General features: G+C 43.0%; 1 protein-coding gene across 1 annotated transcript in view; it reads left to right on the top strand.

The window, feature by feature from the left end:
- Positions 1 to 22,496, top strand: part of ALMS1 (ALMS1 centrosome and basal body associated protein) — a 958,782-nt gene that overhangs the window by 383,044 nt on the left and 553,242 nt on the right. Inside the window, exon 6 of the mRNA XM_044063634.1 lies at positions 1,064 to 3,065. Coding sequence (XP_043919569.1) covers positions 1,064 to 3,065 — 2,002 coding nt within the window. The remainder of the gene's footprint in view (positions 1 to 1,063; positions 3,066 to 22,496) is intronic.

The raw sequence follows: 22,496 nt of genomic DNA, 5'->3' as shown, positions 1-22,496 counted from the left end.
AGTAAGTTCCGCTGTAAATGTTAGTATTTTTTAAGTCTGAAGAAATGAAGATGGTGCCTGAAAACGTAATATGATTGTGGAATATTGTTAGCGCTGGATTCATCATGAGCCCAGTATTAGCATACACGGGGGATCAGCTGTTGAGGTAGGATTTGCAGTTACACTAGTGAGGAAAAGCTTGTGGTTTACTGGTCAGTGATTTCATCCATCAAGACCTATTGCTAAGGTCAATACAGTCACACAGCTGTACTTTCTTGTGTTATTGAACAGATTAATCCCATAGCACATAGCTTCATAGATACTTGGATTATTGATCTGTGAGGAACTTACAAAGCCTAGCCTTTCATTCTTATTGTAGTTTTTAGTGCTTGTATTTTTGTAGGAATAAACCAGAGACAGGCAGAACAAGGTAATGTTGGGACATTTACTTGTTGCCGTTGTCCATGAAGGATGTGGGTGCTAAACCAGGGGTGAATTTTACAGTTTTCTATCCATTCTTCCAAATTATATTCGAATAGTGTAAGAGAAATTTGCTTTATGTGGAAGTAGAAGACAGTCCCGTAGAAATGGTATTCTCTGTGATACGTAACTGTCCCTCTATGTGTTCTGTTTATGTTGCTTGTTACCATTGGACTAGCAAATGTGTAGTAGTTCTGACAAGGCTGGTAGGGTCTGTTGAGGCTCTATAAGCAGAGGTCACCAGCTTCATCTTCCCAGTAATTGTAGGTGTATCTCTGTCTGTCAGCACTGACTACTGTTCCTTTTAGTGTGATGGTTTTTGCAGCTGTATAAGCTAGTGCCAGTTCTGTAAATCACCTACTTTTTAAGTACTGATTCTCTGAAGAATATCTCTATGAATTTAATGGAGAAGGAATTTTGTTAGCACACCACTTGGTGCAGTTCTTTGTTTTTATTGTATATTACAGAAAAACGCAGTTGGTATCATCCTTGTTTGTGAAAATTGCCAATTTGTAGCATGTGTTTAGAATGTGATATCTCCTTGAGATTAGGTTGTAGTCCAACATTTTTTTCATGATTTTATGTTTTTACATTCGTTTTGCAGGATTCTTTGAAGGTATCTTCTTCTTCAAGTGAAACTATGCCATTGCCACGGAAACTGAATGAGTCTTGTGCAGGTAGGCTGAAAGTTGCTGATAGTTTAGAGGAAACCCAGGCTCTTACAGAGTTGCCACTTACTAGCCAGGATGCTGCTCAGTCTCTTCCTGAGGTTCACCAAAGCAAAGAGTCAAACACACCAGCTTCCATCCAGGCCACAAATAAAGCTGTTGCAGTCACCCAGAGAAATGATAATCAGCTTAAACCTGCAGCTACAATGGAAACCCCAAGTATACAGTCCCAAAACAACATCGCCCAGCCAATATTGTCTTTGACAGCAGGAGCTGGAAGATTTATTTCCTTAAATACTGCTCAGTCACACATTACTAGCCAGTTACAAAAACTGACTGACAATGTTTTTGACACTAGTGTCCAGTTACAAACTCCTTTGCGCAATGACTTAGATGCTTGCTTGAGAATGATAGCTGATACTTCCAAAAATGAAGATGGTGGAGTACCAGATATTACACAGATGGTAACAAGAGAGTCCTTGAATCACATTGCATCTATTACCTTCTCATCCCGGAAACGCATTCCATCATCATCATCATCATTTTCTAGTCCCATCAACAGTCCTGCCAAAACTATGTTTCATAAATGGTCTGATAAGCCTGTAGAAGAGAGTACTAGAAAAGCTATGTCAAACTTTCACTTGTCTTCTCCGTGTACGAGTCCAAACCTCAATAAGATAGAAGATGAGTGCAGGCCTGTTGGTGTACATCTCAGTGAAGTAAAGGAATCATCATCATCATCATCTGCCCATCAAGAGGAATCTGGTAATGTGGAGGTTATTTCTAATGGTGCCATTACTGAGGTTACATCATTTGTGCCAAAGAGGAGTTTTAGTGCATCAGAGAGTGCAAAAGGTGGCTCTTTTGTTATTCAGAACCAGCAGAAACATGATGATAGACTGTTCCTTAATGAGCATGATTCAGGACACGTGCCCTTTGCTGCCACAATTAATCTTCAGCATTCAATGAAAAAGCAGAAAATCCATGTGCCTTTTACTGCTGAATCAGTTGATGTTCATGAGCCAAAATCTTCAAGACAGAAGGAAAAATTTAATGATTCTGATTCTGGTACTCCAAAGTACGACTATGCTAAGGTTTCCAGCCCCAAAACTCACACTCCTGAGAGTAAAATCACTCACTTTCCTGAACAGGGTGCTCAGTTCAAGACCACATGCATTAGAGAGTCACAGTTCCCTTCCCAGACAATTGAAGAGATCAAGCAGACATCAGCCACAGCGGTAGCTTCTTCACTTTTATCTCCTTCAAAGAGTGTGTGTTCTTCCCTCCACATAACTGTCTCTCCAAAGTGCTCTGACCCCAGTACCTATATTTCTGCTGAAAGACCATGCATACTTGTTGAAAAAGGAGCTGAAGAAAGACTTGAAACATGTAGTCTTCAGGATGAAGAAAGATCTAAAAGTGTGTCATCATTGCATCCTTTGGGAAATGTGTCACCCTATTTAAGATCTTTAGCACCATTAAAGTCTGGGCTGCAGTCAGAGCAGGAGTTTACATACCTCATACAGCCGGTGCCACCAGCACTTAATGATTGTACTGACAATGCATCTATTCATGAGAGAGTTACAGCCCAGCAAAATCAGAGCCACAGGAATGCCTGTAGTGGAACTGTGCTTGAACAAAATGAAGAGAATCTCAGGGATCTGTCTTCTCAACAGCAGTTTATAGAGGACATTAATAAAATACATTTTTCTAATCAAACTGTAAAAGAGACTGACATTTCTGAGAAGATATATTCTGCTAATCAGGCCGTAAAAGACGCTTCTACTGTCCTTCCGGAGAAATCATTATCAGCAGACATTTCTGTTGAACACAGCTACATTAAGAGTGGCCATGTCCAAATGCCTGCTTATGAGTTCAGTGGAATTACAGGTGTCAAACAAGTACCTGCAGGACTTGATGTGCACACCAGTTATACAGGTGAGAACATAGGTACATTCTGAACTACTCCTTTTTGCTGAAAGTTAAGTGATTGCTCATTTATTATTCACTGTGAACACTGAATTGTTCTGCTGAACCAGCGACTCTTTTACAGGGGAGGCCTGGGGTAAAAAGGTAAAATTCCCAGAGGAAGTTTAAAAAAAAACTTTTTTAGTGTAACCTGATGGTTAAACAAACAATTCTAGCGTATAACTTGCATAAATTAAGCATATCAGTACAGTAAGGGAATGACTGTCTTTACCTTTAGAGCAACTTAAGTGCTCAAGGCAAACCATCTTATGTTCCATTGTGCAGTGAGATGGATAAATTATGCATACAGTTAGGGAGTGATTGGGGAAGTTAGGTTTAGATTATTAAGGGAAACATATAAACTGAAGTTGTAGCATGCATTGGCTGTGGTTACAAGAAATAACATGGGGTTCAGAGAAGAGATGTACGTATTTAGTGCAAAAAATATGCCAAAATACAAAGGGTGAAGCTCTAAAATGGACTTGAATAATTTAGTAAACATAAATGTAAATGGTTAGTAAAAACTATGCAGAAGTGATACGACTTTCGCTACATATATATATATATATATATATATATATATATATATATATATATATATATACATACGTGTGCGTATGTTTGTGTATATACACACAAATACAATGCATATATTTATACATAAAATATAAAATTTACATATATAGCTTTGTACATTATATACACACATGCACGTACATCTCTTTCTCTCTCTCAAAATGTGTGTGTGTGTGTATATATATATATATATATATATATATATATATATATATATATATGGGTTCATATCAAAAGAACGAACGCTTGTTTCACCGACGCTCAGAATATCGAAATGAAAAGATCGACAATGAGAAGACCGACGGAACAATAGCGATGCGGAGGTAAGCGGAATGGGGAAAGGATGTGCATGTATGCGGTAGTGACGGACGTCAGGGTGCGAGTAAGGTAAGTGTGCGATTGTGACAGTCTGTGGGGATGGGGTGGCTTAAGTTAGTTAGGGTTAGGGCTCGGGTCAGGTAAGTGTGTAGTAGAGATATCTTTTGGGTTAGGGGTGGGTTAAGTGAGTTAGGGTTAGGGCGCGGGTCGGGTGAGTGTGCGATAGTGACGGACCTTAGGGTTAGGGTTTGGGTTAGGGTTGTCGATAGGTATGTATGGTTTACTGCTGGTTTGTTAGGGTTTTGGTTTGCTTGTGTTGTGTGTGTGGTGTTTGGTGTGGGGATTTGTTTAGTTTGTTAATTGTTGTTGTTGTGGTGTGGAGTGTATGAGGTGTTGTGCTTGTGAACTGTCGGTGGTTTCAGTTGTCGGTCTTCTCATTGTCGATCTTTTCATTTCGATATTCTGAGCGTCGGTGAAACAAGCGTTCGTTCTTTTGATATGAACCCATATATATATATATATATATATATATATATATATACATATACACACACACACACACACACACACACACAGAGGGATATCACTCTGCAGAGGAAGGGTGCCCTCCTAAGCCTAAACAGGAAAATCAGAAATCTTGTGTAAATTATTCTAAAGCAGATTACGAAACTATAATTGCATCCCTAGCCAAGGATAGTCATAAGGCATTCTTTAATTACATTCAAAGTCAGAAATGGAATGCGCAACTATGTGCCAAACTGGTTGTATATGAGATCACTCATACTACACCAGAAGATGTCGCCAACCTGCTAGCTGACAGATTCAGAGCAAACTTCACCCTCCTATCCCCACCTACCATATCCCAAAGCATACCTGACACCAACCCTTTGTGTAGTATCTTATGAGAACAGGTCATCTCTGCACTCGCCAAGGCCAAAAACATGGTATCAGTGAGACCAGATAATATCCCAGGTTGTTTATTAAACCATCTAAAAGAAGAACTAGCGGACCCACTTGGTGTTCTCTTCAGTCATAGCTTGAGAAGTGGCTATATTCCTGCAGAATGGAGAGCAGTAACAATTATCCCCCTGCGCAAATTGAGGCTATCAAATGACCCTGGGAACTGCAGACCCATAAGTCTAACCAACCTCATCTGCAAGGCCTTAGAAAGAATCATTGATCTTATCAACAAGGACATAGGCTACCTCCAAACACTGGACAAACCCAGTTTGGCTTTGTTATGGGTAGATCATGCTTATTAAACCTGGTAGACGTCTTTGAGAATGTCACCAAAGCCATTCACAAAGGTAAGACAATCCACACAGCCTGTCTTGACCTTGCCAAGGCTTTCGACACAGTTCCCCTCTCTGGCATCACTGAGAAACTTTCCCACATAGGGATTAACCCTTATGTTACTAGATGGGTAGCCATTTTGTCTGACTGACAGAACACACGGTGTCAGAATTGGTGAATCCACCTCCACCAGTAGACCCGTCACCAGTGGAGTACCACAAGGGTCTGTGCTGGGCCCTTAACTGTTTGTCGTCTATTTCTCAGAAGGCCAGGCCAAAGTAGACGGCCTTTGTCAAACCAAGTTCACTAATGATTGCAAACTGGGAGCAATCACTGAGTCCCCCAACAATGTGAACATATTACAAGAAGGGATAACACAAACAAATGATTGGTGCCAATGCCATTGTCTAAAACTAAATGAATAAAAAATGCATTATTATTCCCTTTGGCAAAATGGAATTCACTACAAATTACACTATTGACAGCACCCCCTGAGATCCAACCCAGTGGTGTGAAACCTGGGAACATAAGTTGATAGCAATCTGAACTTTATCCACCAAGTTTCCACAGTGGTAAGGAAAGCCTTCTATGTAGTGCACCTCATAAGCAAGGCATAGTGTCCAGGTCAAGGGATGTTATAACTCCCCTGTACTCAGCCCTCATCAGACCACTAATAGAGTATAATGCACTCTTTGGCATGTACCTCACCAGACACCTGCTGCAGCTGGTGAGACCACAGAGCTACCTCACTAAGAAAATGCAGGGACTCCAAACCATGACCTACACGGACAGGCTGAAAGCACTCTCAACTTACTCTGTATCTTATAGGCTGCTAAGAGGGGACTTGTGCCTTGCCTATAGGGTAATCTCCAACCCTGCAGTAATGGAAGTACTGCACATCCTCAAGTCAAATGGCTCAAGAGTCATTCACGCTAGGGATCTCAACCTAGCTTGTGACAGTAACAGATCATGCTGGAGAGACAGATATGTCTCCCAGAGACTGACGCTTCTCTGGAATACACTCCCTGTTTACGTAAAACAGAGTTCCTTACTGACCCTATTCAAATGCAACCTAGGTAATTGGATGGGAGACCTCAAATTCGAACCTGGGATGGCACCCATGTCCCTCATGGACAAGGGTAGCCGGTGTTGATCACAGACCAACTCTGTTCATAAATTTGTTCTGCGAACTAACCATAAAGAAGAAACAAGGATAATTGGGATCAACATGGCTAGGCTTGTAAAGGCTCTAGGGCTGCTAGCCTAATAACCTTCTATGAACCTATGTGTATAGACACGCACCCACACACACACACACACACACACACACACACACACACACACACACATGCACACGCACAGATGTAAGGTTATTTGTCATTACAAAGATTCAGTGCATTTAATCCAAAGCTTCAAATCTGAGTACAATGAATGTGACACCATATATACATACACTAAGTGCCAACTCCACAGAACCACGTGTAAGAATAATGAATCACACATCATGCAGCACAGGGTAAATACACTAAAAAGCCTTTCTTAACTGTACCACTATATCTTAATGTCCTGTTTGACAACCTGTATGCACTGTAATCTCAGTATAACAGAAGTAACACAAAAATGCAGTGTTTTGCTGGGGCGAGCTTGGCTGCAACCCCCCAACCCTCATAACTTTAATTATACCTTCTAGGGTCAGACAACAGTGAGGAAAAGAAAAAAACTCTCCCCCCCTGTACTGCGATTTCAAACCAAATACCTCATATTTAGTTAAATGAAACAACAGACAAGATAGCATTGAACTGAGTTAGCGAAAGAAGTATTCAACAAATTGAATGGCTCCCATATGTGTGATGTGTTTATATATAGAAAATGTGTATGTATGCATATATGCATGTTTATATGTGTGTGCGCACACACGTGGTTTCGTATGTTTTATTGAGTCTGTTTTTTCAAGTATAAGATCTGAGGCATTATGTTGAACTGTTTGTTTCAGTACTACCTCTTATGTTGTTAAACTGTTTTTCTTGAAAGGATGTACCTACATGCAGTTTACAGTGTAAATTAATGTGTCATTCATTTATATTGCTAACTAGGGATTTTAAGGTTAGGCTCAGGGACCTGGAGGGGAGTAGCAGGGTGACTAACTGAGAAGCTTAGGTTTATGGAGCAGGAAAGAAGATTTAGAGTTAGGGAATGGAACGTTAACCTTAAAGACAGGGAATGGAGGGAAGTATTAGAGTTAAGGGAGTGTTTGGGGAATTTAGGTTTAGGGAAGGAAAGAGGAGTCATAGGGATAGGTAGTGATCTGGGAATTTAAGTTTAGGGAACAGGAGGGGACTTTTTATGGTAGAGTCAAGGTTATAGGAGGACTAAGTAGTTCAGTAGGTTCAACTTGTGAGAGGGTTATGTAAATTTGGATGATGAGGCTAATTAGAGGTATGGCATTTACAGCTTTACATTTGTCAGTGGGTTTCTGGTTGTATTCAGCAGTTTAAGATTTGAAGAATTTTTCATCAGTGTAAGTCGGCTATATTTTAATAGGTTCATAGGTTCATAGGTTCATACTAGGCTATCTGCCCAAATGTATGTATTTTATAGCTATGTGGCTTTCGCCACCCCTTTAGTTTGAATAAAAACTATGCCTATCATTTTTCTGTGCCTCTGTCAAGCAGTGACACTGAAGTAATCCCTGGGGTATATCTGCGATCTCCCATCCATTGGTCAAGATTCCTCTTGAACAAGGCCAGCGGGGTGCTCTGCCTCACATGTACCGGGATTTTGTTCCACAGCATAGGGAGTCTCTGGGTGATGAATCTGTCCCTCCAGCACGTTCTATTTATAACCGTGTCAAGGTTTAAGTCTCCCGCCCTTGTGGTTCTGAGGGATCTAGATTTTTTGAGGTGAAGCATATTCATCAAATCTGGGTTTGACATGGCCTTATATGTCAGGCACAGGTCACCTCTGAGCAAGCGGTATGAGACTGAATAAAGCTGAAGTTCTTATGATACATATATATATAAAAGTGTAGATATAACTATATGAAATGTATGTATTTTATAGCTATAGATATATATATATATATATATATATATATATATATATATATATTTGCCTGTGTGTGTGTTTTAGGATATATGTAACGCATTAGAAGCAGGACTTGCTCATTAATGTATTCAGTCTAACTTGCTGGAGCTTTTCTCTACAGGCTTTCCTCTGAAAAGGGGCTTCTGCCCAGTTGGACTTTCCTGGTCAACAAATGTGGTAAATAAATAAATAAAAGTCATGTTTATTTAACACTAACATACTTAAATAACACACTTGTTTTTGCAAAACACAAAACAAACACTGCCTGTTGAGTCATAAACTAGTCCATGCAATCCATAAAAGTTCTCTTTAGATACAGAGAGGCCTCTTCTTTAGACCCCAGTCCAAACTCCAGTATTCACAATGTGCTCCCACACTATAGTCCTTCCTCCTAGGCCTTACTGTCAGTGTCAAGGATCTGGAACTGCAAAGTTCATTCCTAGATTCTAGGCTGTCTTTCTCCTAGGCCTCACTCACGGTTTTAAAACTTCTGTTCCTTTTGGCTAGGCCTTACTCTCAATCCCAGAGTTTAAGCCCTACAAAACTGCTCCTTGGATTATCCCCAGATGGGCCTTCTCTTAGCCCATACTTCCATATCTTCTTTCGAGACACTGTCCAGTGAGAAACTAATTTTATCCTTGTAGGCTGTTCTCTTTTATACTAAGGGAAATACTTCTGATTAGCAGTTAATCAGTCCTTTAGAACCACTGATAGAAAATTCCTATACTTTGTACCCTTACTTTGTACCCTTAAAGAAATACTCAGTGACACGTGTTATCACTGTGATACAAAATCATAATATTTTCCATATTTATATATAGGTTCATCTGGCTCAGAATATTACATTTGTGTTTGTGTATATAAAATGTATATAAGTATGTATGCATATAGTGTTACATGGGTGTGTGTGTCGGTGCGCACGCGCGCCCATATTTACACTAGCAATCTTTTTTTCTCTCAGTGCTAACTGTAGGCAGTGGAAGAAGACTCTGCAGTCAGCTTCCACATATTTTTAACAAAAAAGCTAAGCATTCTGTCATAGAAATCACAGGGAGTCCAGAAATAAAAACGGTCACTAAGGAGACTACAAACATTGGTAATCAAGTGACCAAATTCTCAAATAATTTCCTCAAAAATCCTTCCTCAACCAGTCACAGCAGCACTAAACACTGAACTTAAAGTTATTAACTGGGGCATAATTCATAATTACAAGAACCCAATAACAGAGAACCAACTTTTAAATATTTTGCAATGCATACAAAGCCTACTGTTCCCTAAAAGGAAAAATCATATAGAAAGTGCAGCATTCCCATGGATAATTCCAGACATCAAAGAGCTCCTAAATTATTGGCTGAAGCCTGTAAACTCTTGAAGGTAGACCAGTACAACACAACAAATAAAATTACATTCTACACCCTCAAGCAGCAAGCTTGCATTGCTGTTAACTGAACAAAAACATTGTACATCAGAAACACAGTTGTCATACACGGTTCCCCAAAACAGTTCTTGGGAATGGCTAAAACAATGACAGATGACCTACAACCCACTAAAATGCTCAGTCCAGCCTTAACCTAGTCTTACTTAAAAACATAAATATCCTTATTGGCAATTCTGCCACTTTTCATATTGTGCAAAACACCCAAGCAACAGATACCACAAAATCAAAACACTGTATTTTCAATTTCTGATTTCCTGTCATTCTGCATTAAAGCAGTTTCCTCTAAGCAGGTGCTCCACAAACTTGAAAACTTGGGCATAAACAAGTCATTAAAACACTTAACATTACATCCTAGGTTTATCCAAATGGCAACAAAGTATCTTTGCAAGCCACTGCAGCACATTATCATTGTTACACTTTGCACAGTTGGCACCCCTTACTACTGGATATATCCAACCTAGTATTAGTTTGTAAAGTTTAAACTTCAAGCCAGCCTCAGACTACAGACTGAGCTCAGTACTGTGTTTACTCGCTAAAGTAATGGAAACACTTTTGTAAGACTAGCTAACAGAACATAACACAAAACATGCTATTTGGTATGATAAAGTTTCTCTAAACTCAACATGTACCTTTTCTCCCCGGGCCTCCACTGAAAATGTGTTTCTAACCCAGTTAGACTTTCCTAGTAACCAAATGGCAAATAAAAATTATGTAGGTTTTTGCCTTATTTGTACATTTTAAAACATCTCACATTCAGATTGTTTAATTACTGCACTAAATACAGTGAATTTAGTACCACAGTTAAGCTGCTTTGAAGCATTTATGCTGTGTGCGGACTGTCTTTGATCTGCTGTCATGCATCTGAGAGAAGACAAGAGCATACAAGCAGTGCTGCAAACATGAAGGGGAACTTAGGGGAATGGTATTGCAGGCTAGGGTTGTGTGTCAATCAGTTTCATTTTCTGTGGAATTTCTATTCCATGGGTCTTATTACTGTGTCTACACTGTCAACTTTTCCCTTCTTTTAGTAACTACAAACCCAAGATTGTGCTCATGTGTCTATGTATAAAAAGAGTAAAACACTCCCCCTGGATATGTCCGCGGTGGTGGTGCGGTAGCGTTGTCGCCTCACAGTAAGACGCTGTCCGGTTCGACTCTCAGAGCGTCTTCTGCGTGGAGACATGCGTAAATGGGCGTACCTTCGTTGAAGGTTGTGCTTCAGGGCTGGCAACTCGGTACATAAAAATCAACTGCCAATCATTAGCGGACCGGAGTTCCGCTGTGGCGAGCCCTAACCAGGAAAAGCCGAAAGTCACAACAACAACAACTACCAACATTATGCATACCAGTGAGAAGACTTTGAGGAAGTGGCTAAATCAGTAAAAAAAGAAAACTTCCAGTGATACACGGAACTTTGTAAGAAGCTTAAAAAAGTAATACTATGAGCAACTACAACTTAATCATAAAAAATTATCAAAAAAATTCTGGTCCTCTAGTCGCACAATGTACAGTCCTGGTGCAAAAAAGACCTGCATCCTTGTCAAACCTGCTTCCCCCTCGAAGCAGCAACTACATTTAATAAGTACTTTATATGCAGCATTGCTGCCCTCACTAACAGCATGTCACCCTTCTCTATACAAATGCATAACATATTACCACCTGCCCCCTCCACTACCACATTAACCTCTGAAAATTTTGAATCAAGATAATCATTAGCCATGAATGCTAACCACTTCACCTTAAAAACTGTAACAATATTTACTTTAAAAAACTTCTACTTAAATTAAACCTTGCTCCATAGCTGCCAACAACCTCACACATGATTACCTCAAGATGGCAGCAGAAGCCATATCTTACCCAGTAGCTATCTTAATCAATAGAGCCATACAGGTTTCTTATGTCCCAGCCATTTGGAAATGATCATATGACATCCCACTGCACAGGGATGGAAACTCTAGAGAAGTCTCTCACTATTGTCCCATTGCAGTTTTCTCCCCTCTCTCAAAAATCCTTAAAAAAGTATCCACGCCCAGCTTCTTCACCATCTCCTCTCACAACAGCTCCTAACCAGTACTCAACATGGATTCCACCCTGGCCATAGTGTAACTACTGCACTGTTATCCTTTTAAGATATTATAAACAAAAAAGGGACTTTGGCAAACTTCTCGCTTCCATATTTCTGGATTTCTCCAAAGCCTAGCAAGTTCCTTCAGCAGCTGCACCATCTTGGCCTATCCCCTCATTCACTTCAGTGATTTAAAAGCTCCCTGTCTGATAAACAGCAAACTGTTACATGGCAACATACTTTCTCTCTTTACCTCCCTGTTACCACTGGTGTACTGCAAGTCTCAGTTCTTTGTCCACTTTTGTTTAACATATTCATTAATGACCTCTATACCTCTTCTAGACAAGCATCACTTTTACAGTATGCTGATGATTCAGTGCTAATATACTCATCTGACACTTTGGCACATCTTTCTGAAATCATACAAAAAGCCTTCACTTCTGTTTAAAACTGGCTTCCCAATGCCCAATTATTCTGAACCCCAGAAAAACAAAACTAATGCCATTCCTCCTCAACACACATCTGAAGGACAGATCCAGCTTCAAAATCTTCTCATTTAACAGTACAGAGATAGAAATCGTATTCCATACAAAACTGTTTGGTGTGACAATTGATGACAACCTCAGATTTGAACTCCACACTGAAAATAATAAAAAAGTTACCAGAAACCTGGTATGCTTTATAGATATAAAAAACTTTCATACTAACTCTCCTAAAATGACCACAGCACTCACTCACCTCCTCCTTTTACCAACTTGCAGTTATCTGGTAAAACTAAACTTGAAATATGTTAAAACAAAGCTGCTAAATTTTGTGACAGTAAACAGTAATATACATATCACTGCAAGGTCCTTAAAAGTTTGAAGTGACTTGAGCTACCCCATTACCTGGACTTTGTGCAGCTAGCTACTGCCCACAACATTGTTTATAAACCCCATGCCTGTCCTGCACTAAGCTGTATTCTTTCTTTGTATTACCCAGATACCTTTGTTCTAATGATAAACAACTTCTCAATATCTATAAACCTCTAAAAACAATTGGAAATAGCTTTCACTGCTACTCTGGTGCCAAAAATGCAATTCTATTGGAACTGTAGCCTATCATCATTCCTTCAAGCATCTTCTGAAAGGCCACCTGTCAGACTCATGGCTCTGCTCATGCTATCAATCTTATCTACTTTTTTCCACCCTATCTGTATAGATTCTGTACTCATCACCACTTCCTCATTTTCACCTGGCTATTAAACCCTCTCTACCACTTTACATAACCTCTTCCTATCACCTCCTTCCAATTTATACAAATCTGTCTCCACCTTTATAGTTACAGTTAAACTAAACACATGACTTTTACATATTACTGTGAATTGCCAAAAGGACACACTCCAGAATTGCATATAATGCTTTACTTTGCTTTTATTCTTTTTATAACATATGATCTGAAGTAGTTAGCGACATTTGGTCATCAACCTGTGGGTTTCGGATCCGGAACGGATCCGAGATGGCAGTTTCACCAGATCCAAGCTCTAAGCTCCTCCCCTTACCCATAGTACCACCACACCTCCTTCCTTCCCTCAGATCTCATTTGTCACGGCTTTGCCTACAACGTGATCCCTTGAGCTCCAGGCTGGTAGGACAGTTTTGAGCTATTTTTGTGTGTGTGTGTGTGTGTGTGTGTGTGTGTGTGTGTGTGTGTGTGTGTGTGTGTGTGTGTGTGTGTGTCTGTGTGTGTGTCTGTGTGTGTGTCTGTGTGTGTGTGTGTGTGTCTGTGTTTTTAGGGTTTATTTTTGATTTCCTTTTTCCTTACCTCCCCTTCAAGATGTTCTTCGTGTTTCACTGTTGCAGTCATTACATTTGGGTTATCCTGCTGGCAGGTTGCCCTCAGCCGGCCTGAATTCCAAAGTCTTGGGTCCTGCTTTGGCCACTGTCCCCCCTTCCCTGACGTCAGTTTGTCAGGGTATAAAAGAAGCGTCCAACGCCATTTTCTCCAGTCTTTCTTGCCGCGTGGTGCCCGAAGCAGAAGCAGTTCGCAAGTGCCGGTCGGCCGACTCCTGAAATTTTCATGTTTGAGTTTCAGAACCGAAGTCTTCAATAAAGCTAAGTACCTCGTTGGGGAAACTTTTTTCTTGCTCCAGACCGATGTCAGAAAAAGTTAATAATTGTATTACTTGTGGAAAGCAAATACCTCATAAGGATTTTCATTCTTACTGTATTCCTTGCCTAGGCCCTGATCACAACGTTTCTGGTTGTCGGTTTTGTGCTAGATTTAACCAATGCACTATTATGCGTCAGTATTCTTTTCCTTTAAAGTATTTTGGTAGCAAGTTTATGTCATCGGATAGCCATCCGACTACCGGAGTTTACAAAAAACGCAAAGAAAAGGAAAAAGAAAAACAACCGAGGTCCAAAACCGAAGACGAAGCTTCTCCTAAGCCAGTTGCCGGTTTGCTGGTTCTCAGTGAGGCGCTTTCACAGCCCCTGACACCCGCTACTTTAGAGTCGCAAGCCGCTACCGACTCACACGTGGAGTCAGCCATGCCGCTGGATACTCAAAGTATTGGAGCCTCGGACGCTAATCCCTCAGATGGGTCCAGAGCCGCTGAGCAGGTTTACCAGCTTCTGAGGGTGTATTCAGACCACAACATCTTTACATTAAAAATGACTTCAGCCTCAAAGACAAAGACTAAAGCAGCTTCTAAAGCAAAGAAACAAACTCAAGAGCCATGTGTACAGGCCTCTATGCCCAAAACACAGATGCTCAAGATGGCCGAAGACCTGATTACCTTGATCAGGGGTTCCCATCCCCCTTCTGATAAGAGGCTTATTCAAGAGACTGACTATGAATCTTCAGATCAGGTTTCTATTTCTTCTGATTCCTCTTCTGATCAGGGATATTCTTTACCCCCCATGAGGATTCTGATGCTGAGGAATCTATACCTTCAGCATCCCCTCCTGAGGATTATTCCTTTGGGGAAACCTTGCATACCATGAGGGAGCATTTTCACTGGGAAAGCCAGGATTTTTCAGAATCAAAAAAGAGGCTCAGGGATTTCCCTTAAACTACCCCAGCACAGGCCTCTAGCCATTCCCCCTGTGTTAGACATTGTATATGATGTGTTTTCAGACTCTAGTTTGACCCCTGACTCCTTACCTCCAGCTCCTGTTAAGCCTGACAGATATTACAGGGTTCCTGACAAATTTCTTTTTAAAAACCCTGCTGCTGACCCAGAAACTATTTCACAGGGTCCCAAGGGAGTTAAGGCCTCTACAGCAAAAAACCCAACCCCCTCTGACAGGGATTCAAGGGCACTGGATAGATGGGGAAAAAAGGTTTAGACATCTACAACTTTGGCTGTAAGGGCCTTAAACTGTCAGTTTCATATACTCAAGTATCAGCAACATCTCATGGGATTGCTTAAACAGAAAATTATGTTAAATTCTGAATGTGCTGAAAACAAGGAAATGCAGGATTTATTGCATGCAGCTGAACAAGCTGGAAAGCGTACTTTGCAATGTGGTTTTGATTCTTTGGAGGCCTCCTGCAGGGCCGCAGTTACGGGTTCTGTAATTAGGAGGCATGCTTGGTTAAAGGAACAAAATCTACCTGAACATGTTAAGGTTAAGTTACTAGATGCACCTTTACAGCATGATTCTTTGTTTGGTGCTAAGGCAGAAGAGGTGTTAAAGAAAATGGAAGACAAAGCTAAATCTATGCAAACTGTTAAAGAATTTTTAGAAGTGCAGCCACTTAGGTTTAGTAGACACTGGTCTACAAAAAATTGGTCCTTTCCCGTGTCAGACAGACCTCAAAGGGGCAGATCACAGGTGCAAGGTTCTTATAGGTCAAAACAGTGGGGTGTTTCTACCTCCAAAGCTGGAGAAGCTAAAGCACAAACATACAGAAAGCAGTTCCAATGACTTTCCCCTTCCTGCACCAAGCACTTATCTTCTGGCAGCACCCTTAGGGGGAAAATTAGCACGTTTTGCTCAAAATTGGCACATTATAACCCAGGACAAATGGGTTCTAAATATAGTGTCACAAGGCTACAAATTCCATTTCCATACTGTGCCAAAGGCAAACGGCTGGCCAGATCAGCCAAAAAATCAGTGTGCAGAGGCACAAAAACAAGTTTCATCCCTCATGGACATGGGGGCCATTCAGCAAGTCCCAGAGCAAGAGCAGGGACAAGGATTGTACACAAGACTGTTGTTGGTACCCAGAAAGGACAAGGCCTGGAGGCCAGTACTGGACCTATCTATTTTGAACACATTCCTGGATATTCCAAAATTCAAAATGTTGACTTTGCAGCAGCTTCTGCCCATGCTGGGCAAGAACGCTTGGCTTGTGACTTTAGACCTAAATGAGGCATACCTGCATGTTCCAATCAGACAATCGTGCAGAAGACACCTCAGATTCAAGGCTGGTTCAATACATTACCAATTCTCTGCACTGCCCTTTGGCTTATCTACTGCACCCAGGGTCTTTACAAAATGCCTGGCACCAGTAATTGCATTCTGCAGACAAAGAGGAATGCAGATATACCCTTACTTGGACTGTCTAATTCAAGCAGAGAACAAGGACATTCTTCTTCAACATCTGGCATTTGTGAAAAGGCTACTAACATGCCTAGGGTACACAGTCAACGAAAATAAATCAAAACTAGTACCCTCTCAAGATATAACATTCTTGGGTGCAAGCTTGAATACAACTGCCCAGATGGTTTATCTCATGCCAGACAAACAAAGGAACTGACTACCTATTTCACAATGTTGGCAACAAAGGCCCATTTATCTGCAAGAAAAATTCTGCAGGCTTTGGGCTTCATGGCATCCTGCATCCTACTAATTCCATATGCAAGACTGCATATGAGGAAATTTCAGTGGTACATAAAAAGTGTTTGGACTCAACATTGCCACAGCCTGAAAACAATGATTACTCTCATTCCCTGCCTGCAACAGGAGTTTCGATGGTGGGCAAAGGCTTGTCACCAGAAGAAGGGACAGCCATTCACATTACCCCCAGCCAGGCAGACACTAACAACGGATGCATCAGATTATGCCAGGGGGCCCACATGGCAGGAAGATGCATTCAGGGTACATGGACATCAAACCAAATGCATCTACATATCAATCAAAAAGAGATGCTAGCTGTTCAAAATGCCCTGCCAGCCTTCAAGGACCTACTTCATCCAGAACAACTGCTGATAAAGACAGACAACACCACGGTCATGTGGTATATAAACAAGCAGGGGGGCACACATTCTTACCCCCTTTGCAGACTAGTTATGACATTGTGGGACACAGCTTTGACTTACCAAGTACATTTGCAGGCACAATTCCTGCCAGGAAAGGAAAATACTCTGGCAGACGAACTAAGCAGAAACCTCATGGATCCCCACGAATGGAAGCTGGATCCACAAGTCTTCAGCATGATAACAAGGACATGGGGATGCCCGGACATAGATCTATTTGTCTTCCCTCACAACTACCAACTAAAAAGATTCTGCACAAGGACTTATCACAGACAAGCATGGAAAGTGGACGCCCTGTCTTTCAGCTGGTTAAACCTGTCAGTATATGCCTTCCCTCCACTGCCTCTCCTTCCCAAGGTACCCCTAAAGGTCAGACAGGAGGTCAGACAGGAGAAACCAAAGATGATACTGATTGCCCCAGACTGGCCCCGTCAGTACTGGTATCCAATCCTAAGGAACTTGTCTCATTACCCAGCTTGGACCTTACCTCATTTACCTCTTCTACTGTCCCAGCAAAACAGTCAGATCCTGCACAGCCAACTCAGGACATTAAACCTGGCAGCATGGCGGATAATGTAGTTGTACAAAAAACACCTCTCAGCAAAGCTGTGATGGATGTCATTCTGGAAGCCAGAAAGCCTAGTACAAGAAAGTCTTATGCTGGAAAATGGAAGAGATTCTGTGCTTGGAACCTGGCACAAGGAACTGATACAGCTGTGCCAAATAGTCCTCAGATTTTGCAATACTTAACTGAGATGCTGGACAAAGGCCTGTCCTTATCATCAATTAAAATTCATGCCTCTGCCATTTCAGCTCATTACAATACAGAGCCACCAATTTTTTCTCACCCTTTATTAAAGCAGTACCTCAGAGGAGCCAACAATTTAAGGCCTCCAAGGAGATCACCAATACCTGCATGGGACCTCAATTATTTCTTGGAAAAGCTCACCCTGCCTCCTTTTGAACCAGCTGCTACTGTTGATATAAAGTTTTTATCTTGGAAAACAGCTCTGCTCCTAGCAATTACTTCTGCAAGACGAGTTTCAGAGCTACAGGCACTCATGGCTGTGGAGCCTTTTATCATTTTTTATCCAGACAGGGTCTCTCTGAGAACAAACCCAACATTTATGCCTAAAGTGGTGTCCAGTGTGGCTCTTAACCAAACTATTCATCTGCCAACTTTTTATCCAAATCCACCGAACAAGGGGGAGAAAATTCTGCACTCTTTGGACGTACACAGACAGCTTAGATTCTACTTGGACAGGACCAAAGCCTTCAGGAAGACAGAGCAATTACTAGTGGCATATGCTGCAGGATCACAAGGAAAGGCTATCTCAAAACAGACCATCTCAAAGTGGATAGGCCACTGCATTCGTTTTGCTATTCACACCATGGCAAGCCAGTGCCTAAGGGCATTAGGCCACATTCTACCAGAGCTGCAGCCACTTCAGCAGCTTTTCTCAGGGGAGTTCCAACCAGAGACATTTTAGAGGTGGCTACTTGGAGTTCAGTGCACACCTTTACAAAACATTACCATCTGCCATTCTACTCTAAATCCAGAGCAGGCTTTGCCACTGCAGTTCTGCAGGGAATCATAGCCACTCCTAATGCTGTTTAGCTCCAGCCTCCCAACCATAGCTTTGGGACTCTACCCAAATGTAATGACTGCAACAGTGAAACACGAAGAACATAGTACAGTTGTGTACACTTACCATAAATGTAGATGTTCAAGTGTATTCACTGTTGCAGTCCAGCTTACCCACCCACCATCCCCCTTTTTCTATGGATGCTATCTTTCCTTCTCTGATTTATACATCCTATGTGGTGTATTTGCTTATAGATGAAGGTAAAATTTATATTGGTGCATTTATTGTTTTATATATATAAAATTTGACTATCCTTTTAAGGGGCACCTGATATCTGGGGCAAGAAAAACTGAAAACAAATGGCGTTGGCCACTTCTTTTATACCCCTGATGACCTGACATCAGGGAAGGGGGTGACAGCGGCCGACGCAGGACCCAAGACTTTGGAATTCAGGCTGGCTGAGGGCAGCCTGCTAGCAGGATAACCCAAACCATGAATACACATGAACATTTACATTTATGGTAAGTGTACACAACTGTACTTTCTCTTTTAGGTGAGAAAAGTAAAAGTAGAGTTATTTTGGGTAGTATAGTTAGTGCAGGCCTTCTGTCCCTTCCCACCTTGTGTTTGAGAGTGAGTGAGTGAGTGAGTGAGTGAGTGAGTGAGTGAGTGTGTGTGTGTGTGTGTGTGTGTGTGTGTGTGTGTGTGCGCGTGTGTGTGCATGTGTGTTGGGGTTGGGTATCTGCCTTTGGTACCTTGTACATATTTGGCTGGGTAGTGTCTGATCAATAGAAGTTGATCTTTAGGAAATGTACAGAATGTGGCCATAAGTTGTCTCTGGCAGATGGCCACACTCTGTGTATTGTGTGTTTGGGGTCAGCCCACTTGTCCTCCGACTGCTCCATTTGTGTGAGGTTTAACCCCAAGACCCAGAAAGACCGCAGGGCCAAGCTGATTTTAAAGGGGCTTCTGCCTGTCATGGAGGCGGCCGCCTTCTCATCTACTGTTTCTGCGGTCATGGATGTGACTGTGTCTACCTCTACCATTGTGTCCTCTTCTCCCTCCTAGGCCAGGACTCGCCATCCTGACCACAGACTTGGGGAAAGGGAGGCTAGGAAAGACTGACAGAGAGAGAGAATGAAGAGAAGGAAGAGGTCCCCGGAATTCTCAGATCCGACGGGTCCTCCTTCCAAACTACCTACTTTTTCCAGGCTGACTTCCCACGGCTCCATTCTCCGAGGTTTTCCCCAGAGCTAGAAGAGGTTCAGTGGGCCTCCTTACACCGTCCTTCCCTGCCAGCGTCAGTGGCCTCTTCAAGGTGTACTTGAAGCTTATCGGAAGCCGAAATGGATAGGGTGATGCGAAGGTTCATTTCCGCCCAATTGCAGATGGGGTTCTTGCTGGCACCCTCTCCCTCTGGAGGGGTTAGCTCACTACCTTTGTTTGCCCCGATTGCTCCCTCTCCAATCCGTACCCCAGTATCGGAGTCCCTGGACCTGAGAGGTTCCAGAGTCAGGGGACTGGCACTGATGGTACCGTCTGCCTCAATGCCAGCAGTCACTTTGAGCATGTCTAGTCTAACCGAGTCGGATCCGAGCTCTTGGAGCCGTAGCCTGGGCTTCGGATCCAAGGGGTTGGGTTTTTCTCCGTTGGCTCCCACCTTGTCTGGTCACGGCCTACCCCTGTGGGTCTCAACGCCTTCGGGCTCGGCTCCAATCCCAGTGTCGAAGTGGGGAGAGAGCCTCTCTTCCAGGGGAGGCTCGCTCTTCCTGGGCATTTGATGTGGTGGAGAGGGTTCTCTCACATGGATCAAGGCCCCTGACCATTTCCTCAGAGTCCACCCCGACCCTCCCTCTCTTCTGGCTGTGCCTTCTGCCATTCTGCTCATGCAGGGACAGCCCGTGTTCAACATGCCCCAGATGGTTCCCCTCGAGGAACCACAAGCTGTTTGTGAGTCCTCTCCGGAAAGCTCCGCCGAAGAGGTTCCTCACAAACACAAGTGCAAGAGGAGGCACCTGGACTCCCCCGAGTCCCTCACGGAGGATACTGACTTGGAGGAAGGGGAAGGCTCCCCCAGATCACCCCCCTAGGGTGTCTACTTTGGAGACATCATGGAGATCTTGCACCACCGGTGGAGGGGGGGGTTGGTCCGCCCCCAAGCCTTCATCAGACGAGTCGTGTTTCTGGCGGCATTCGACACAGGCCCATCTACTTCTTGGGTGTCCCCCCCCCCCCACAGACCCCCTGGTGGACCTCATTACCACCAGAGGATGGAAAGAACCAGACACCGTGGAGCCATTTCCAAAATTTCCAGATAAAATCTTGAGCCCCCCTGGTAGATAGACCGAGCTGGAACAAGGGGTCCCCAGTGCATGCAATGGTAGTAGCGGCCGCCACAAAGAAGGAACTGGCTCAGGGGAGTTCCACAGTCCACCCCCCAAACCAAAAGGGTCCAGGACGATGGACCATCTGGGAAAGCGGACTTATGCTTCAGCTACCTTTTGTATTAGGGCGCTGAATTATATGGCCCGTGTTACCAGACTGCAGCATGACCTGATCAAAGAGTACACTGCATCTCCCACGGAGTCCATGTCACCAGAGGATAAACGTACATTCTCTACATGATTGGCCACTCTGAAAGCGGTTACCAATACTTCCATGTGACTCCTTTCTCATGCCACTGAAGGAGCGGCACAGGCGGCTGGCCGGGTCTGGCGTTGCCATGAGGTAACATGCCTGGCTCAGGCTATGTAATTTCACGGAACCCTTCAAGGCGTCTTTTGTGAATTCTCCCTATGATGGCTCTTCCTTGTTTGGGAAGACAGTTTGTGACACACTAGTCCAGAGTGAGAATGATGGGAAGACACTGTCTGCCATTGAGATCCGCTTCTATAACCCCCAAAGATCCTTCTCCACCAAAGATCCTTCTCCAGGAATCAGCGGGGGCAAAAAAAGCGGTGGTTCCAGAAGTCTCAGTATTCCCGGGACACTCAGGACTCCTTCTCCCCTAAAGGCAGAGGGGGACAAGACAAATGCCGGCCCAAAGGCGGGGGGGGGTCCGAAGAGCTATGGGTCTCGAGAACCATTCTCGGACAGACCTGCACAGCAGCCTTGAGGGGTTGCTTGACTGCTCTGCCCTACTCTGGAGGCAGTCAGGGGTCATTTTTCGATGCACCTGACAGCGTGGGAGTCAGTGTCAACAAACCGTTGAGGTTTTCCAAACAATATCCAAAGGTTACGCAATCCCCTTTGTGACACATCCCTCTCCCCCAAATCACCTCCCAGACGTCCCACCCACACAAAGGGAGGCAGCAGCAATCGAAGTAGAAAAGCTGCTAATTAAACGGGCCATCCAGCCTGTCCCCTAAGTCAGTCTGGATCAGGCTTCTATTCCAGGTTGTTTTTGGTGCCAAAAAAGACGGGACTCCAGTCCAATTCTCAGCCTTTCCACTCTGAACCTGTCAGTGGCCAAAGAAAAGTTCTGGATGGTCTCTCTACAATCCATCCTGCCTTATCTGCAGGAAAATGACTGGATGTGCTCAATAGACCTCCAGAGTGCATACTACCATATAAAGATGCACAGACACTCCAGGAGGCTTCTCTGCTTTTGGCTAGGGGCCAATCACTACCAGTTCCGGGCCCTACCCTTTGGTCTCACCACGACCCCCGGGGTGTTCACCAAGGTCATGGCATAAGTAGCGACTCACATGAGACTTCAGGGCATATAGGTCTGTCCGTACCTGGACGATTGTCTCCTTGCCGCTCCCACCAGGAATCTACTCTGTCAAGACAG

This window comes from Protopterus annectens, chromosome 2.part1, assembly GCF_019279795.1.
Source record: "Protopterus annectens isolate FY-2018-M chromosome 2.part1, PAN1.0, whole genome shotgun sequence".
Taxonomy (NCBI): Eukaryota; Metazoa; Chordata; order Ceratodontiformes; family Protopteridae; genus Protopterus; species Protopterus annectens.
The sequence above is the reverse complement of the archived record's forward strand: the minus strand, read 5'-3'. Positions and strand labels throughout refer to the sequence as shown.